At 41.0% G+C, this 15,511-nt stretch overlaps 1 protein-coding gene across 1 annotated transcript; it reads left to right on the forward strand.

Annotated features, from left to right (window-relative positions):
* The first annotated feature begins 2,927 nt into the window (after positions 1-2,927).
* Positions 2,928-15,374, forward strand: VDAC1 (voltage dependent anion channel 1). The gene is made up of 8 exons (XM_042014469.1): positions 2,928-6,452; positions 7,012-7,061; positions 7,281-7,433; positions 7,524-7,576; positions 9,730-9,957; positions 12,901-13,051; positions 13,546-13,603; positions 14,436-15,374. Exons 1-8 carry the CDS (start codon positions 6,386-6,388, stop codon positions 14,525-14,527), a joined length of 852 nt encoding a protein of 283 aa, XP_041870403.1. The 5' UTR covers positions 2,928-6,385; the 3' UTR covers positions 14,528-15,374.
* The last annotated feature ends 137 nt before the right edge of the window (positions 15,375-15,511 follow it).

The raw sequence follows: 15,511 nt of genomic DNA on the forward strand, positions 1-15,511 counted from the left end.
GGGCAGGTAGGGCTGTCCCGGGCGGGGGGTCCCGGGCCGCCCCGTCCGAGCCGCGGCGCGGGGCGATGCGGGCGGCGGGACCCGGTCACGGGTCACGCGTGGGAGCGCGGGAGCTCGCAGCGGGTTTGCCCACCCGCGGCCCGTCGGAACGGGGATAACTGTGTCCTTACGTAATGCCGGGCATTGCGACACGGAGGCCTGCTGGGAGGCGCGGGTGGCCGGGACATCGCGGGTGGCGGGACAGCGGGCGCGGCGGGGTCCCGGCGCCGCATCCCGGGATGCCACCGGCCGCAGCGCGGAGGCCGAGCTGGATGAACCGGGCGCTGGCCCCGTGACAGGAGCGGAAAGGTCACTGGGCCACGGCGGGCTCCCGAGGAGCGCTTTAGCAAGCGGGATCGTTCTGCTCCTTCCCGGGGAGCAAAGGTCGAAGGTGGCTGTACCTGTCCGGGTTTAGCACAGTCTTGGCTCTGACATCTCTTTCACTTCGCTCCTGCACACCCCCGGGATCCTTCTGCGGGTTGGCAAATTCTTTCTGATATGTATCAAAACCCCAAGCCTCAAGCCCAGCAGCCAGACCAATTTCTTCTTCCATTTTATTCTGCTTATTCTCAGAATGTAGCTTTTTACTTGTGTGAAATAATGTCCGTTTAAAAATCCCCATGTCTCTGCTTTTGCCTCCTGCACGGAGCACTGTGAGGCCACACCAGCAGCTGCCTCCATTCTGCCTTGTCACAGCCCTTGCTGGGAACAACTCTTGCTGGAGGGGAAAAGTCTTTGAGTCATTCAGTCTTTAGGTATTTGCAAAAAGAAAAAAAACGGTAACAAATTTTTCAGAAAATGACGTGGAGCTGACTCATCATCAGTGACCAACGCAGGATTGTGTCTCAGGAATATTTATAGCGATTCCAGCAGAAACAGATCCCAGCTTGTTTCTCAGATGGTTTAGTGAGAATAGACGTCTGTTGCAGTTTGTTTGGTTGGGTGCAGTGGTCGGTTGAATAATCACCTTTCTCATGGCATTTCACCTATGAAATTTTGTCAGAAATGGGCTTTTGCACCATTGCAATGACATTCTGGAATAATGCCTCCCTCAGCACTCTCCATCAAAGGTTTGCACTGATTAACCTTTTCTTCCTGCCCACATTTTGGGTGTGTGTATGGGGTGTGAAAGTGTGGGGGACATCACTGTTGGCTGCTGTGGCTGCAGGAGGGTGTCCCCAGCCCCAGCACTGTTGGGATGGAGGCAGGACACACAGCTCAGGCCCTTGTGGGCTTGGCCTCTGCTGCAGGTAGGCAAAAACCCATCCACTGGTGTGGCAGGTGCTCCTCTTCTGTGTGAGATGTCACACTGTGCTGGAAGACAAGATGCCATTTTAATTACTCATCCCCATTGATCTGGTGCTGGGTGTTCCTGCAGTGGGGCCAGGAGTGAGGGACATGGCCCTTCCTGAGTGTGCTTGCCAGGGCATGCGCTGGCCTGGGCCCTGCCATGCTGGTGGCACAGGGTGGGACAGCAGCACTGCTCTTCTCCTCCTTCACGGGTATTTAACAGAAAAGGTTTAATTTAACATGTAGGGTCTGTGGTTCTGTGTCATTCCCATGCAGTTTAGTAACTACAGTAGCTACAGCAAGCAGCAACATCTCCCAAGTTTACTTAATTGGTACTTACGTGTGATAGTTTAATAGGGGGTTGCCATATGACACTGCAGTTCTTAATTTATACCTGTACAATTAAGAGCAGGCTGTCTCTTTCTTTAATTCTGTAGTTAGTGTAGCCTAAATAATAATATTTACATTTGCTTTTAAGGGGTTTCTCTCCTCTATGCTCCTCTGTTCATTGGGCTACAGAGGTACTGCATAAACCCTTCTTTAAATCTGCTCCATCATGCGTGCAGTTCCAGAGCAAAACTCCAGCAGGAAGGCTGGGATCTTGCAGTGTCACAGGGACGCTGCACGGCTTTATAATGCCTGCAACAAAAGAAATTGTGGACTCCCAGTCTTAAATTTTGAGTCATAATGCTGCACGGATTATATGATGTTGGCATAGTAGCAAGTTGGGACAAAAAGTGTTGTTAAGTGTTGTATCTAATAATGCTGAGTATTTACAAGCCACATGCTTTTACTGGCTTCTCAAAAGCCTCATGAATGTGCCCAACTTGATGTTTGACCTCTGCGTGACTGCGCATGTATTTACGGGTAAGTGTATTCTTAAATCTCTGTACAGTGAGGCTGCTGAACCTCATTTGAAGCAGACTGGGCATGACTTACAGGGATTTGGGATCTGGACCATAAAACCCAAAGTGTGGAGCTAGCACCATGCTCCCCTGGAAGCCTGGGATGTTGGACAGGGATGCTGGTGCCAAGTGGAGCTGGTGCCTCCAGCCAGCCATGGGACGCGGAGGGAGCTGGGCCCTGCTCTGTCTGAGAGCAAAGCCTCATCCTTTGTGGTGTATTGACACAAGAGACATTGGCTGGGAAATGACACTGCCCAGGCTGGGGGTCCAGAAAGGCACCTAAAAGCTGCTTCATTCCAAGGAATAATTTTTCCTTTAATGAAGGAGATAAATGAAAAATAAATTAATACTGTTTTTAACCTTGAGGCAGAAGACCCTCACGTGGGTTTTTCCCCATGCAGACTGTACCTTGTCTCATAACCCAATGCTATCTGTCCCTCCCAGCTGTTCCCAGCAGCTGTAATGTGTGCACCCTGCAAGTAGCATCTTTCATGCTTGTGGAGACTGGAATGTTCAGAACTACTGGTACCATCAAGAAATGGTACATGAGTGCAAATTTATTGGGAAAGAATGTGGCTACATAAGAATAAATCCAACCTTTTTACTTTCTTAGCCTTGAATCTGATAGATTTCCATTGTCTTCATGGGAATTTTATTCTTACAATGGATTTTATTCTTATCTTAAATTTTTAGATTGTTCCTTTCCCCATGTAAATATCATAAATTTGATAAATATGTGCAGGGAAACTTTAACCTAGGCATGCATGAAAGCTATCAAGCAGAGATGAATTTTCCTTTGGTTGCAGCCAATCCTTGTATCTGCCAAAACCTGTGGGTTTGCTACTTTTTGGACTGAGTTTGATTTAATTGCCCAGAACTGCACCATAGAGTGAAAACATTGCCATCTGTGACACTGGAAAATATTCAAATTTGCCCTGCTGTAATGAAATCTTTGGTGGGGCTGCCTCTTGCATCCTGCAGCACCAAAGGGAGCTCCCGTTTTTCTCCCTGTGGCAGTTATAAATCCGGCATTCCTGGAGGTATGCTCACAGCAGCACTTGGAGTTTACTCCTCCTCAGTTCAGGTTTTCTTCAGTCATCACTTGTGCTATGGTGTTTCTTACTCAAGAAAACCAAAATACTTTCCCACTTCAAACATGTTACAGATATTCTACTTGGCCTGCTGTGTGCAGGAGTCGAGGTCCGTAGTCACGCTGAGCTATTCGCACAGTTGGACAAGGATAAAAGCAATGAATTCATTTCAGTCCAAACCTAATCTGAGTTAATGTGCAGGGATCCCACTGGTGAAAAGCAAGGGCACTCGGCCACGGCCATTCCTTGATCCTTTAAGAGTTTGAATCCCTGCTAAGCATGCTTGTCTTACAACCTGTACTCGCACAGGATGTAATCAGTTTTGTTTTCCATCTGTTAAACAAGAGGCTTCTGATTAGCCAGTGCAACCAGAAATAATTATTTTTGTTTTGTTCTCGCTGACAACAGGAAGGTTAACCACCAAGTACACAGCTCCTGGCGTTTTCCACACTCAGCAGTTTTAAACACCTTGTTCTCTGTGTGTTACAATATTTGCCTTACAACTGGCAGGGATTTGGCTTTCAGTATTGTCCCCTAATTACAGTAATTGTCTAAGTGGAGCTCTCATGTCTCCCACTGTTCTGGGCCCAGACTGCAGCAGTGGAGCAGCCTGGCATAGCTCATGTACCTGATGAGCCTGGGTCATCAGCCAGAGGGGATATACAGGTGTCAGGGAATAAAACTTGGCTTCATGGGTTTGGAGAATGGAAATACATAACTGAGAAAATCCAACCCAAAAGCATACAGCATTCATTTATGAAGAAAATATTTTGATTTTATGAAGTGAATCAAAGGGACTGTTGATAAAATAGATCTGATAGATTCTGAGGTGCAGCTGGCAGAGCGGTGCATTATCTTTCAAAGCAATGCTTATTTGATTTGTAGGGATTTGTAATATTTTTAATTTTTGATGATGCTAAATGGCAATATCCATCAGAGGGTTCTCCGGGGGCTGGGCTGCTCTGGCAGGGCAGAAGCATTTGTTGTACACAGATAGCTCTTAGTGACTCCTGCCATCCCTCTCCTGAGTGCTGCCTGACTTTGGGGGGGAGATTTCCAAGCAGAGCATTGTATCTGCTTCTAGTGACTTCAATGAGGAGTAGAGGAATTACTCATATAAATTTGGTAGTACTTTCTTTGGGGTTTTTTCTGCTTATGTTTTTGGAGTTTTTTTCCCTCTTTCTCCCCCCCCTTTTAAGGCTGGTTTTGTGTATAAACATTAAATCCCTGCTTTTATGTTTTCACAAAACCAACCCAAGCAGAGACACTTAGGTCCAATATAAGCAGCTAAAACTGCTTTGGAATATGAAGTAAAAAAAAAAAAAAAAATTAAAAATTTATTTTAACTCTTTCGCTGCTTGTGTATTTGGGGATACATTCTAATACTGGACTATAACTGGAAAGAGATGACATGCACCCAAGTAGTCTGCAACTGAAGCTACATCACATTATGTGCCCTTGTGTCCTACTTCATGTTGTGAAAAGAATGTTTGCTTTCATTTAGCCACCAGATCTGTTTTGTTCCCTCTAGGATAGGGATTCTTCCTTTATGCAATAGCAATATCCTGCTTTAACAGGCCCCAGCATGTTGTCTGGAGTGCTTGGGGTGCTGAGTAACTGCTGAAAGTCCCTATCTGATCTTCATGGGGTGGTGAGCTTGCCTGAGAACTGCATCCCAGTCTGCAGCCAGAGAGATATTAAAGCACCCTCGTGTTCAGAGCTAGTGGCTTTGTGTGGGATTTAAAGGAGTAGTTTTCTGCTAACATTGAATACTCTGGAGTAAGAATGTCAGGCATTCTTTTAAGCATTTGCATGCATATGTAGTAAACTGCTTATTACTTTTGAATAGACAAAAAGTTTGTGAATATGGAATTTTAGTGCAGCATCTGGTATGGAGAGGATTAGCTTTATAAGTGTGATTTATCTCCTTTGCTGTGTAGAATTCAGAAATCTTGTCTACAAAGACAGAAGATATACACCATTTCAGATTGCTTGACTTTGTTTCCCCTAAAGAAATTACTTCAGTTGAATAAGAAAGTAGAAATTATTGTACTTGGATAAAAAAAGAGATTCACTTGGTTTGTTCCTCTCAGGATCCTATTTTCTCCTCCATATATGGTGAGACAACTTTCCCAGTGGCTGAGAAAATGGGATGCATTTATCTCTTTTGCAGGAGGCCACTGAACTAAGAATGTCAGGGCCTGCTGAAGATTGGCAAGTGAGGACCTCCATGGCACCATGGGCATCCCTAAGAAACAAAACACAGTGGAGAAAGCTGCCCCTGCAGTGTCCCCACCACTGGGCTGTGCCTTTGCAGGGAGCTCCAGTCTGCATTTGGCTGCTGAAGTGGGGTTGTGGCCACCCTCCTGATGGCCTGACTTCACAGGATGGCCTCTCTGCAGGCTGAATTTTTCTCAGCAAGCTCATTTTTTCTCAGGTGCACAGAAAAACACTTAAAGGTCAATGTTTAAGGAGGCATCTTAACCCATTAATAGCAATAGCAAAGTCAAAGAAAACAAGCACAAGAATGACCATTTATTGATTTTGCTGACATAAATGTTATCCATTTGCTGTTCTGAATTAGGGGAAGAGAGATGTTCCTGATGGTAGATGCTTGTCCTGGTTACATTTCCTGAGCGAATAAGTTGGGGCCCTAATGCTTTACATCAGATTGAAGAGATCCATTGCGAGAAACAGGAGAAACATTTCCAAGAAATGGTTTGACAAAACCATTAGTTCATTCATGCAGTTACACTGATAAGAAAACAACAGTTAACTCTTCGGAAAGGCATAGACAGTTCCGTTTCTTTTAATATGTACTTGCTCTGCAGCCTGTTTCACATCCTCAGTGGCAAGTGCATGGTCATTGCTGCTGCTGGCTCCCGAAATCACACTGTTTGCAATAGCTGTTTTCTTCAGGCTGTATTTCAGTGGTGGGTGGGGAATACAAAATGAAAGTGGCTGAAATGGGCTTAAGTGTCTTGTTGCTTAAATGAATTAAGTAAGTTTCTGAACACTGTAATTTCCTTTTTTTATTTCTTAAATTTTCCCTTCCAGAAAATGGCTGTTCCACCTGCTTATGCTGACCTGGGCAAATCTGCCAGAGATATTTTCACCAAGGGATATGGTAAATAAAGCCAAAATAAGTTTGGTCTTTTGCTGTCTACCTGATTCCTGAAACTGTTAGGATTTTATTACTTTCCCCTGAGAAATACTCCGATTATTTCCATTAGAATCCACAGAATCACAGCTTCACATTGCCCTCGCTGTTTGGAAAGGGAGGGTAACTTACTTTTCTTTTGATAAAATTCTTCTTGTTTCCTATAGAACTGTTGCTGGTTTTGAGAGAAAATTGTGTGCTGTATTTTGGCTGCGCCTTTGTATTAATGAACAGGATCACTGCTGTCAGTAGTTTGCTTATGAACAGAATGCTGCTCACTGTGAATAAAAGTATTATTACCTAATTTGGTCCCAATTATATTGCTGAGGTCAGTAGGATTCATCAGACAAGTGCTATCTGAAGTTAGTACAAGTTGCTTCTTAGAAACACATGGTTCGATAACTGTGCCCTTGGTTTAACTATTTAATAGTTCACAGGTGATTTAGAAGAGAGTTTTAAGAAATAAATCAGAAATGCTTTTCAAAATCAACATATATATGATTAATATTTTTTACTCACCCTCTAGGTTTTGGGTTAATAAAGCTTGATTTGAAAACAAGATCTGAAAATGGACTGGTGAGTTTGGAAGCACACTGAAATCCTAAACATTGCAGTGTTTTTGTGTTTACTGTATATTTCTTTTTAAAATAAATATATTTGTATTTTTCTGAACTAATATTTAACAAATTATAATGACTGATACGTTCTACAAGTATAAGCATTTGCCTGATTGCATATATGTATATATTGACAAATACATATATTACATGCATAAATTATTTTTTTTTCTTTCAGGAATTTACAAGCTCAGGTTCAGCAAACTCAGAAACAAACAAAGTCAGTGGTAGTTTGGAAACAAAATACAAATGGGTGGAATATGGATTGATGTTCACAGAAAAGTGGAACACTGACAATACACTAGGCACTGAGATTACTCTTGAAGATCAGGTAATTTTTGGCTCCAAAAAAGCAATTTGAAAATTCACGTACACCAATCTCTAATTAGAAATCCAACCAGTGAATTTCTTTTCTGTTCAGCTTGCACGGGGCCTGAAGCTGACCTTTGATTCCACCTTCTCTCCTAACACTGGGTAAGAAGTGAGTAAGCTAAAGTGACACAAAAGGCATTTTAAATTTTTTTTCCTGAGATACCAAGACAGGCCATAATCAGCCTATGTAAGATGAAATCATGTACATCTCTCTTAAATCTTAGTGCTAACAATCCCTTTTTAATCCTAAATTATAACAAGCAAACTTTTGCACACAATAGCTTGAAAATTATAGTTAGAATTAGAGAGTGAAGAAAAAGTTGAGGTTTTGCTCCCTGGTGTATTTATGGCCATGTCAGAGGATGAGGTGCTGCCTGAATAAAAGCACTAAACAAGTCAGCTGTAATGCAAAGCTTAACAAGCTCCAGGAGCCAGTTGGCCACAGCTCTGATAGGTTGACACAGAAGTGGGCTCTTGTCCTGAGCTGAATTTATCACCTGAATTCTTGCTGGCCACAGTATGCCCTGGTGGTGGATGGATATTTCTGACACGGCGATTGGATGCCATGTTTTATGTGGGCCAGAGGGATTAAGCAGCAGCTGTAGGTCTAGATGTTGGTTTATTTTTTTCCCCTGATTATCTTTGTGTAAGCAGTGCTGCCAGTGAGTCAAAATACTCTGCACATCAGCTTCCCAGAGCAGCAAACAGCACTGCAGGCTTTCAGGGTTATATTCCCAGCAGAACTTTCACCCTGTCTTTTAGATTCAGTGTTCTGCATTGTCAACTGCTTTCAGTCCACTCCTAATTCTAGATTAATGAGATATTTTTGTTAATCAGAGTAATCTCAAGTGGTTTTTTATAATTATTTCGTAACTGATAGGATTCTTAGAAAAATTTAAAGGAAAAACCTTGTACAAGAATGATGTTACAGGTCTAGAACTATTTCTTGGGCACTTCACACATACTGTAGTTATGATTGCCTTGAGGGGAGTGTTAAATTTGGGTAAGTGGAGTGAGATTCAATCCTGGTGAGACCTGGCTTAGTTTAACAGGGGTGCACTATGTCTCAGTAACAGGCTACTTCTCCCCCTTGTTATTACTTACTGACTGTGATCAATCTTTCAGCAGGTGAAGTCATTTTTAGGAGCTCTCTGTGTTCTTACCTCTGTCCCTGTGACATTGGTGGGAGAGGTACCACTAACTTTTACAGAAGTTGCAGATGAATGCTTTTGGCACTCCTGCACTTTATTTCTGATTGTGCAAAACACAAGAAATTCCTGAGTCTGAGCTAATAACAATAAAAAAGAGATCAGTCTCTGTGTGGGTCTGACACAGCACTGATACTTTTCTTGGAGGTTTTGTTAGCTGACGTGAAAGGTTGATTTGAAATTTCAAATTAGCCTGACTTTTCCAGAAAGATTTCAGTAAAGATTTGGTCAAAGACAGAAGACACTTGTAAAAAGAGAAGAAAAAATCTTAAATAAGAGTAGCTGAATATATTAGACGTAACTCTCTTGCCTTGTGAGGGTCTGCACTCTTGATGTAAGGACACATGAGAAAATAGTGTTCTGGCCAAGAGTATAAAAATAAACAGGTGACTCAGGAAAGTTTATTTCTGCCTTAACCTGGCAGCTTTCTGGTGGCTGTCAATGGCTGTAACCATTAAAGTTCATAAAGTACCCTAAGGAGAAATGGGGGGTGTCAGAGCCACTGAAGCAGCCTGCTTGCTTCACAGCCCAGACTTTCCCTCACGAAGCTGCAGACAAAGTAGTGATTTCTTAATGTCTGCCACAGTAAATAAAATTACCCAATTCACTAGGATTGTCTAAAAATTGTTTGCTTGGGACAGGCAAGCAAGTCCGCTGCTGTGGACTTCTGGTGGCAAACCTGTAAACTTCTACAGTTTCCATTACTTCCTTGAATGTACCAAACTTCTGAAACCATCATATCAGTTGGAGATGAGGATATGGTTTTGTCACTTCCTATCTGTGTGCGGCTGCTTTTCAGAAAACAGCCCAGAAGTGCTTTTTGGGGCACCACACCACATTTTATTGCTCATTTGCAAAGAATTCACTGTAGCTGCCTTAGGGTTTTGTAAAGGTGAACACTAAGAAGATGACATATCATGTGGTTCTCCAGGGATGCACACACTGTCTTCAGGAGCTATTACACTGAGTTAAAGTAAGTGATATGATGGAATTGTTACCTACAGGTGTACCTCTTCAAAGATACCAGATACTTTCTTTTCTCTTTAGGAAAAAGAGTGCTAAAATTAAGTCGGGGTACAAAAGGGAACACATCAACATCGGCTGTGACATGGATTTTGATATTGCGGGTCCTTCAATACGTGGAGCCCTCGTGCTTGGCTACGAGGGGTGGCTGGCAGGCTACCAAATGACTTTTGAGACAGCAAAGTCTAGAGTAACCCAGAGCAATTTCGCTGTTGGCTATAAGACCGATGAATTCCAGCTTCATACTAATGTGTAAGTACTGGCAGACCGGCACTAAAAAGGAATTTGGGAGGATTTTGCTGCTTAGTAAACAGTAAAAGCATCAGAGGTTCAGCAGTGGTGAACAAGGGAATTGTGAATTTGAAATTAATTCTTCATTAAAGACATCAAGCTGTATTTTTTTAGCTGTGTTACCTTTTCTTTTAATTGTGTGGGTGAAGGAGTGCATGATGGAAGGAACTGGAACTCACTAAGCACCCAAGGGTCCAGTGTCTAACAGATAAGGACTATTAGAATCCATTAGTGCTATAATAAAAAAAAGTAAGTTATAAAAATACTCTTTGTGAAAGCTGAAATAAAAGCAATGCTTTCCTTTTACACCTGTCAACATCAAACGAAATGGTGGTTTGATGTGTAGATGAAAGAGTTGATCAGAGGATGAACAAAAACAGGCAAAAGGGAGTGACTGGAAGAGACAGGGGCTGGGTTTGTTGTAGTACTGGAAAAAATGTGGTGTAAAAGTTTATTTAGTATTGCAACTCCTAATAATATATTTACACAAGTATTTGTCCTTTCTGAATGTATCAATAGTGGGAAACCAGGATCAAATTCCATGAAAACCTTTATTTCTCTGTCTCCCGTTCCTCCTAAAAAAGCAATTTATGCCTTTGGAGAATACAGTTTTTTAAGATTAGGCAATCCCTAATCCATTCTCCTGGCCCCCCCTTTCCATGCCCTTGGGTAATTGGATATTTTGCATGTAGCAGAGCTATTCCAGGCTGTTTCCGCCTGGGGGCTGAACAACTGTTCTGCCTTCCTAGAGCTACTTCTTCAAAGGCATTCTGTTCTGTTTCATGCTGTTTTGCAGTGATCTGGTTTAGGAAGCTCCCGCTGCCTTACAGAACAATCGAACCCCCACAGCCCAGACAGTACGTTTGAAGGATTGCCAAAGCACAAAAATGTGGGCAGAAAACTTCCATCACAATATGTGGAGTCCCCTTCCACTCAGGATATAGAAGTTACTCCTTCAAGCGCAGTGACTTTCAACTTAGTTATGCTGTAGCAGTTCAAAACACTGTATTATTTCACTAGAAAATGCTGTGGTTATTATTACTCTTAACTAAAGCAATGGCAGAAATTCATAGCAGCAGGGGCTCAGATCTAACTGTTTCTTGGATTCCTGAGGGTCTGTTTCTCAGGTTGCTGTTACTGGACAAAACCATAGATGTATGATACGAATAGAAATTTTATTTATTGTTAATAATAGATTAGTTAGGTGATTGATGTATTTCAGCCTTGAAAGCATGTCAGAACTTTTATATAATCCCAGAAAGAGTTGTGTGTGGAACTCCCCTCACTAGGCAGCTTGGTTTTTACATCTACACAAGTTACTGTTTCACTGGGATGCTGTGGCAGAACAGATAATGTAACTAGGTGGGGCTTGAAGCATGTTTTTTTTGTTCCTGGCATTACACAAACCAGCTGGGGATTCTAGCAAGTTACTTTCCTTAAGGGTGCCTTAATATATTAATTTTCATAGGGGGCTAGTGGTTGGTTTTTTTTTTTTTTTTTTAATCTACATAAAAAGTGCTATTACCTGCATAGAAAAGTGCTATTATTACTATTAGAGTTAAATAGAGGTTCAACTTTATTATTATTTAATAATAAAAATAAGGGAGGTAGGGCTGGATATTTTCTAGTTTTAAATATGACTTTCCTCATTTTTTGAGCATAGCTCAGACCGCCCCCCCCCCCCCTAATGTTGCAGGTCAAGACAGAGCTGTGTGGAAACCTTGCACAAAGTCTGCCTGTATAACCAGCTCTCCTCAGTCCTTTTTAATTCCTCCTTTTCTTGAGAGCCAAGCACATGCAGTTAATGTGAGCTTCAGTCTTATCTGAAGTAAGTATTGCAGTGTTTTTCTGGAAGAATTACTCTAACAATTTAAAAGGCTGTTGCTATTGCTTGAACTTTTAAATAGGCATATCACTGCTGTTTGTGCAACTGTTACGAACATCAGGCCAAAGGGGTAAAAGGGAAAAGATCCTAAATCTACCCCTTTTTGTAATCACTAAAGGTCTGGTGTACTTTAATAATTGGAACCAGATTATTTCACAGTTTAGAAATAACCCCAGATCTTCCTGGGGTTTAAAGCCTATTTTCTACAATATGTTTGTATCCTCTCTTTAAGAAAACAACCAAAAATGGAAATTCAGATGCTCACTGGTTTACAAGGAGTGCAAGGCCTTTAGGAGTCTTTTGGTCTTGTTTTTATGATCTGCATGCTCTAACATTTTGCCTTTTATTTACCACATTTTATTCCTGTGTGACATTGGGGGCAGTAGTAATTGGAAGTTGTGCTACTCATCATTCAGCTGTGGGCCAGTGCTCTCTGCAAAGCAAAATTTCTGTTTCTAGTGCACAGACCATAGCACAGATGTACCATAAGGACTGCTGCAAATGCAATTCATTTGCAAAACCCTATGTACTTGGATGTTAAATTGTCATCTTCACTTCTGATACAGTTCCTGTGTCTGGTAAAAGCATGCTGACATGGCAGTTTTGGGATGACTCGGGCTCTCTGACTGGCATATAGCCCTTTCAGGGCACAAGGAGACATTTGCCAGGGAAAATAATTATTTCAGAGACACACAGGGAAAAATAAATCTCTCTACTACAAAGGCTCCCGTCTGTGGGAAAGGGAAAATTGGAAGCTGTCATCATTGGTCTAATTTTTAATAGTTTGTCATGGGGTTTTTTTTCAGTTTCAGAAGTTGCTGAAATATAATAATCTTCAATGAATTGAAGCATCTAAAAATAACTTCATGACCAATGTGGCCTAATGTGTCTATCTTAGTTGTTACAGGGATATTTAATGAGGTGTAAGTGGATGTTGTGCAAATACAGCTCTTACTGGAAAAATAAAAGATGATTGTTTTGGGGTGCTGTTTAAAACTACACTAATGCATTCCTTCCAGGAATGATGGAACGGAATTTGGCGGCTCCATTTACCAGAAGGTGAATGATAAACTGGAAACTGCTGTGAATCTTGCTTGGACAGCTGGAAATAGCAACACTCGCTTTGGAATAGCAGCCAAGTATCAGATTGACCCAGATGCCTCTTTTTCTGTGAGTCCTGTGCATGTACATTTATATGCATTTGAAAATAAGTGCTTAATAAATGGAAATGGAAAGCAGCCTTTCCATCAGCAGAGTACAGTCTTGATGCAGTTCTGTGCTATGTAGTTGGCACATGGATCTGTTTGTTTTGGTTTTGGCAGCCTGAGAGCACAACTATTGGATTTTCCTTAAAAGAGACACAGAATGTTTTATTGCATTACTGGGCACTATTTTGAGACTCTTTTTGTGTTAGTGTGGAAAAAATTAGAAATTATGTTAATAAACCCATTATTTTCTACAGTGACTGTAGATTCTTTGAGATTTGAGATTTAAGTTATAGAACAATTAACTCTAGATTTTTTTGGGATTTAAAACATGAAATCCCTACATGCTTAAAAGCTGTTGCTTAATTCTCAGGCAGGGAGGGCTTTGAAGAAAGATACTAAATTATTTACTAAATTTACTATTTATTACTAAATAACGCTTTATTTTTTCCCTTTAAGGCTAAAGTGAACAACTCCAGTCTGATTGGGTTAGGATACACTCAGACTTTAAAGCCAGGTAGGTTTATGCAGAAAAAAATCAGAATCAGTAAAGTGATACTTTAATCTTGAAATATCAGAAATTTTTGGTGGTAAAGTATGATGGGTTTTGTAAGATTGCTCTTCTGCTTGGCAAGCCAGTGATGAACTTTTCCAGGGGCTGTTCTGTTAATTTTGGATGTCTGTTGGAAGCAGAATTACTAGAGATCATTGTTGACTAAACAGTCAGATAGTCTTTTATGTTGATTTAAAATATGTCTATAATTATTTGTGTCACAGATAAGTAACTAAATTTTTAATATTTCAGAGGCTTCCTATTATTGAGTTTACTCTTCTTAAAAATGTGACTTTCTCAAGGTCGCCTGGCCCAGGAAGACGACAATCTTACTGCTGCAAAATTGGTTTTAATGTAGTGTAATAAATCTGCTGCCAGAATGCTGAGCAGATTGACATGAGATATTACAGCAGACGGGGCTTGGGCTTTTTTATACTCAGATTTTAAAATGGTTTAGAAAGGTGAGTATGTATCAAGGTCCCAGGTTTTTGTAATACTGGACTCTAAAATTAGATTAATAAGTAGACCAGCAGCAGTGAATTGGCTCAGAGCTTTAATTACTCAGAGTGATAAAAAGCAGAATCTATCATCATGTTTTATTTTAAATTTCATAATTCAGAAAGATTTCTTATCTGCAAATTGTTTTAAAATGCCCAGTCCTTCCAAGGCCAGCTGCCAAATCCCATTAACTTGGCTACCCAATAAATTAAAGCAGTAACAGACATGGCACTTCCTGAACATAAAGCTCATTCCAAGTTTTAAGCTGACTTTTCTCTCCCTTTTCTCCATTTTGCAGGTATCAAACTGACGTTGTCAGCTTTGTTGGATGGCAAGAATGTCAATGCAGGGGGTCACAAACTTGGTCTAGGACTGGAATTTGAAGCATAAGGAGTGATTTCACAATTGCTAATCTGAAAATACAGCATAGCTACCTTCAGAAAATAGTGTACCTTTCAATGTTTTGTCTGGAGTGCAAGTATTGCTGTGTATCTGTCCTGCTAGTCCTGGTTAAAGACAGCTAAGCTTTAAAAATGATATTAAAGAAGTGGAGACAAAATCATAAATAAAAAACCCGGGCTTTTTTTCCATATGTAATTGCTCATCACATCTGTCAACTGCCACGTGATAAGAAGAAGGAAGGTGTTGATTACCTCTACTAATATATTGATGGCACAAGGAATGTGTTAATGTGTTATAAAACCTGGGAATTGCAGACCACTATATTGTACTGTTAGTTGTATAAGCAAAATGTTCTGAAACCTAAAGTTTCAGTCAGTGAGGGAATGTGCAAATTTGTCTGAAAAAGGGATTTTAATTTTTTTTTTTTTAGATACGTATTTCATCAATGGTTTGTCTTATTTGGTTATCCCACACCTACTGCTGTCTCCAGAATGCTTTAGGTTGTCCACCTTGCCCAAGTCCTTGTGGAGGAGGTTTGATGTGACTCAGCCAATCCTGCCTGTGCTGTGTTGTGGTTCCTTCCCCTTGCACTGACCGAAAAGCTGGTAAAATGTACATAATCAGGGAAGAGTCTTTGCAACTGCAATTACATAGTTGCATCACTAATTCTAAAACGGAATTTTCTTTTATTACCACTTTTTTTTAGCAACTAAATGGGTACATTTTTAGAGAGTCTTCCATTTTGTGTGGAACTAGACCCCAAAATGCTGTACTTGACACTACTAAAAATGGATAAAAAACCCAAACCTGACTTGAATAAAATACTGAAATGTCATCTTCTACTCTGTCTTTATATGAATTATGAAAACAATTACATCTACATTTGTGGCTCCAGCAGAAGACTGGCAACGTCTTGGTGCATGTTTTGTACCAAACAAACCAAAAATACTTAGTAGAATTAAATTCCAGACG

Source organism: Corvus kubaryi, unplaced genomic scaffold (genome assembly GCF_017639235.1).
Source record: "Corvus kubaryi isolate FWS band 111438036 unplaced genomic scaffold, C.kubaryi_AGA036_p1.0 split2-37374, whole genome shotgun sequence".
Classification (NCBI taxonomy): Eukaryota; Metazoa; Chordata; class Aves; order Passeriformes; family Corvidae; genus Corvus; species Corvus kubaryi.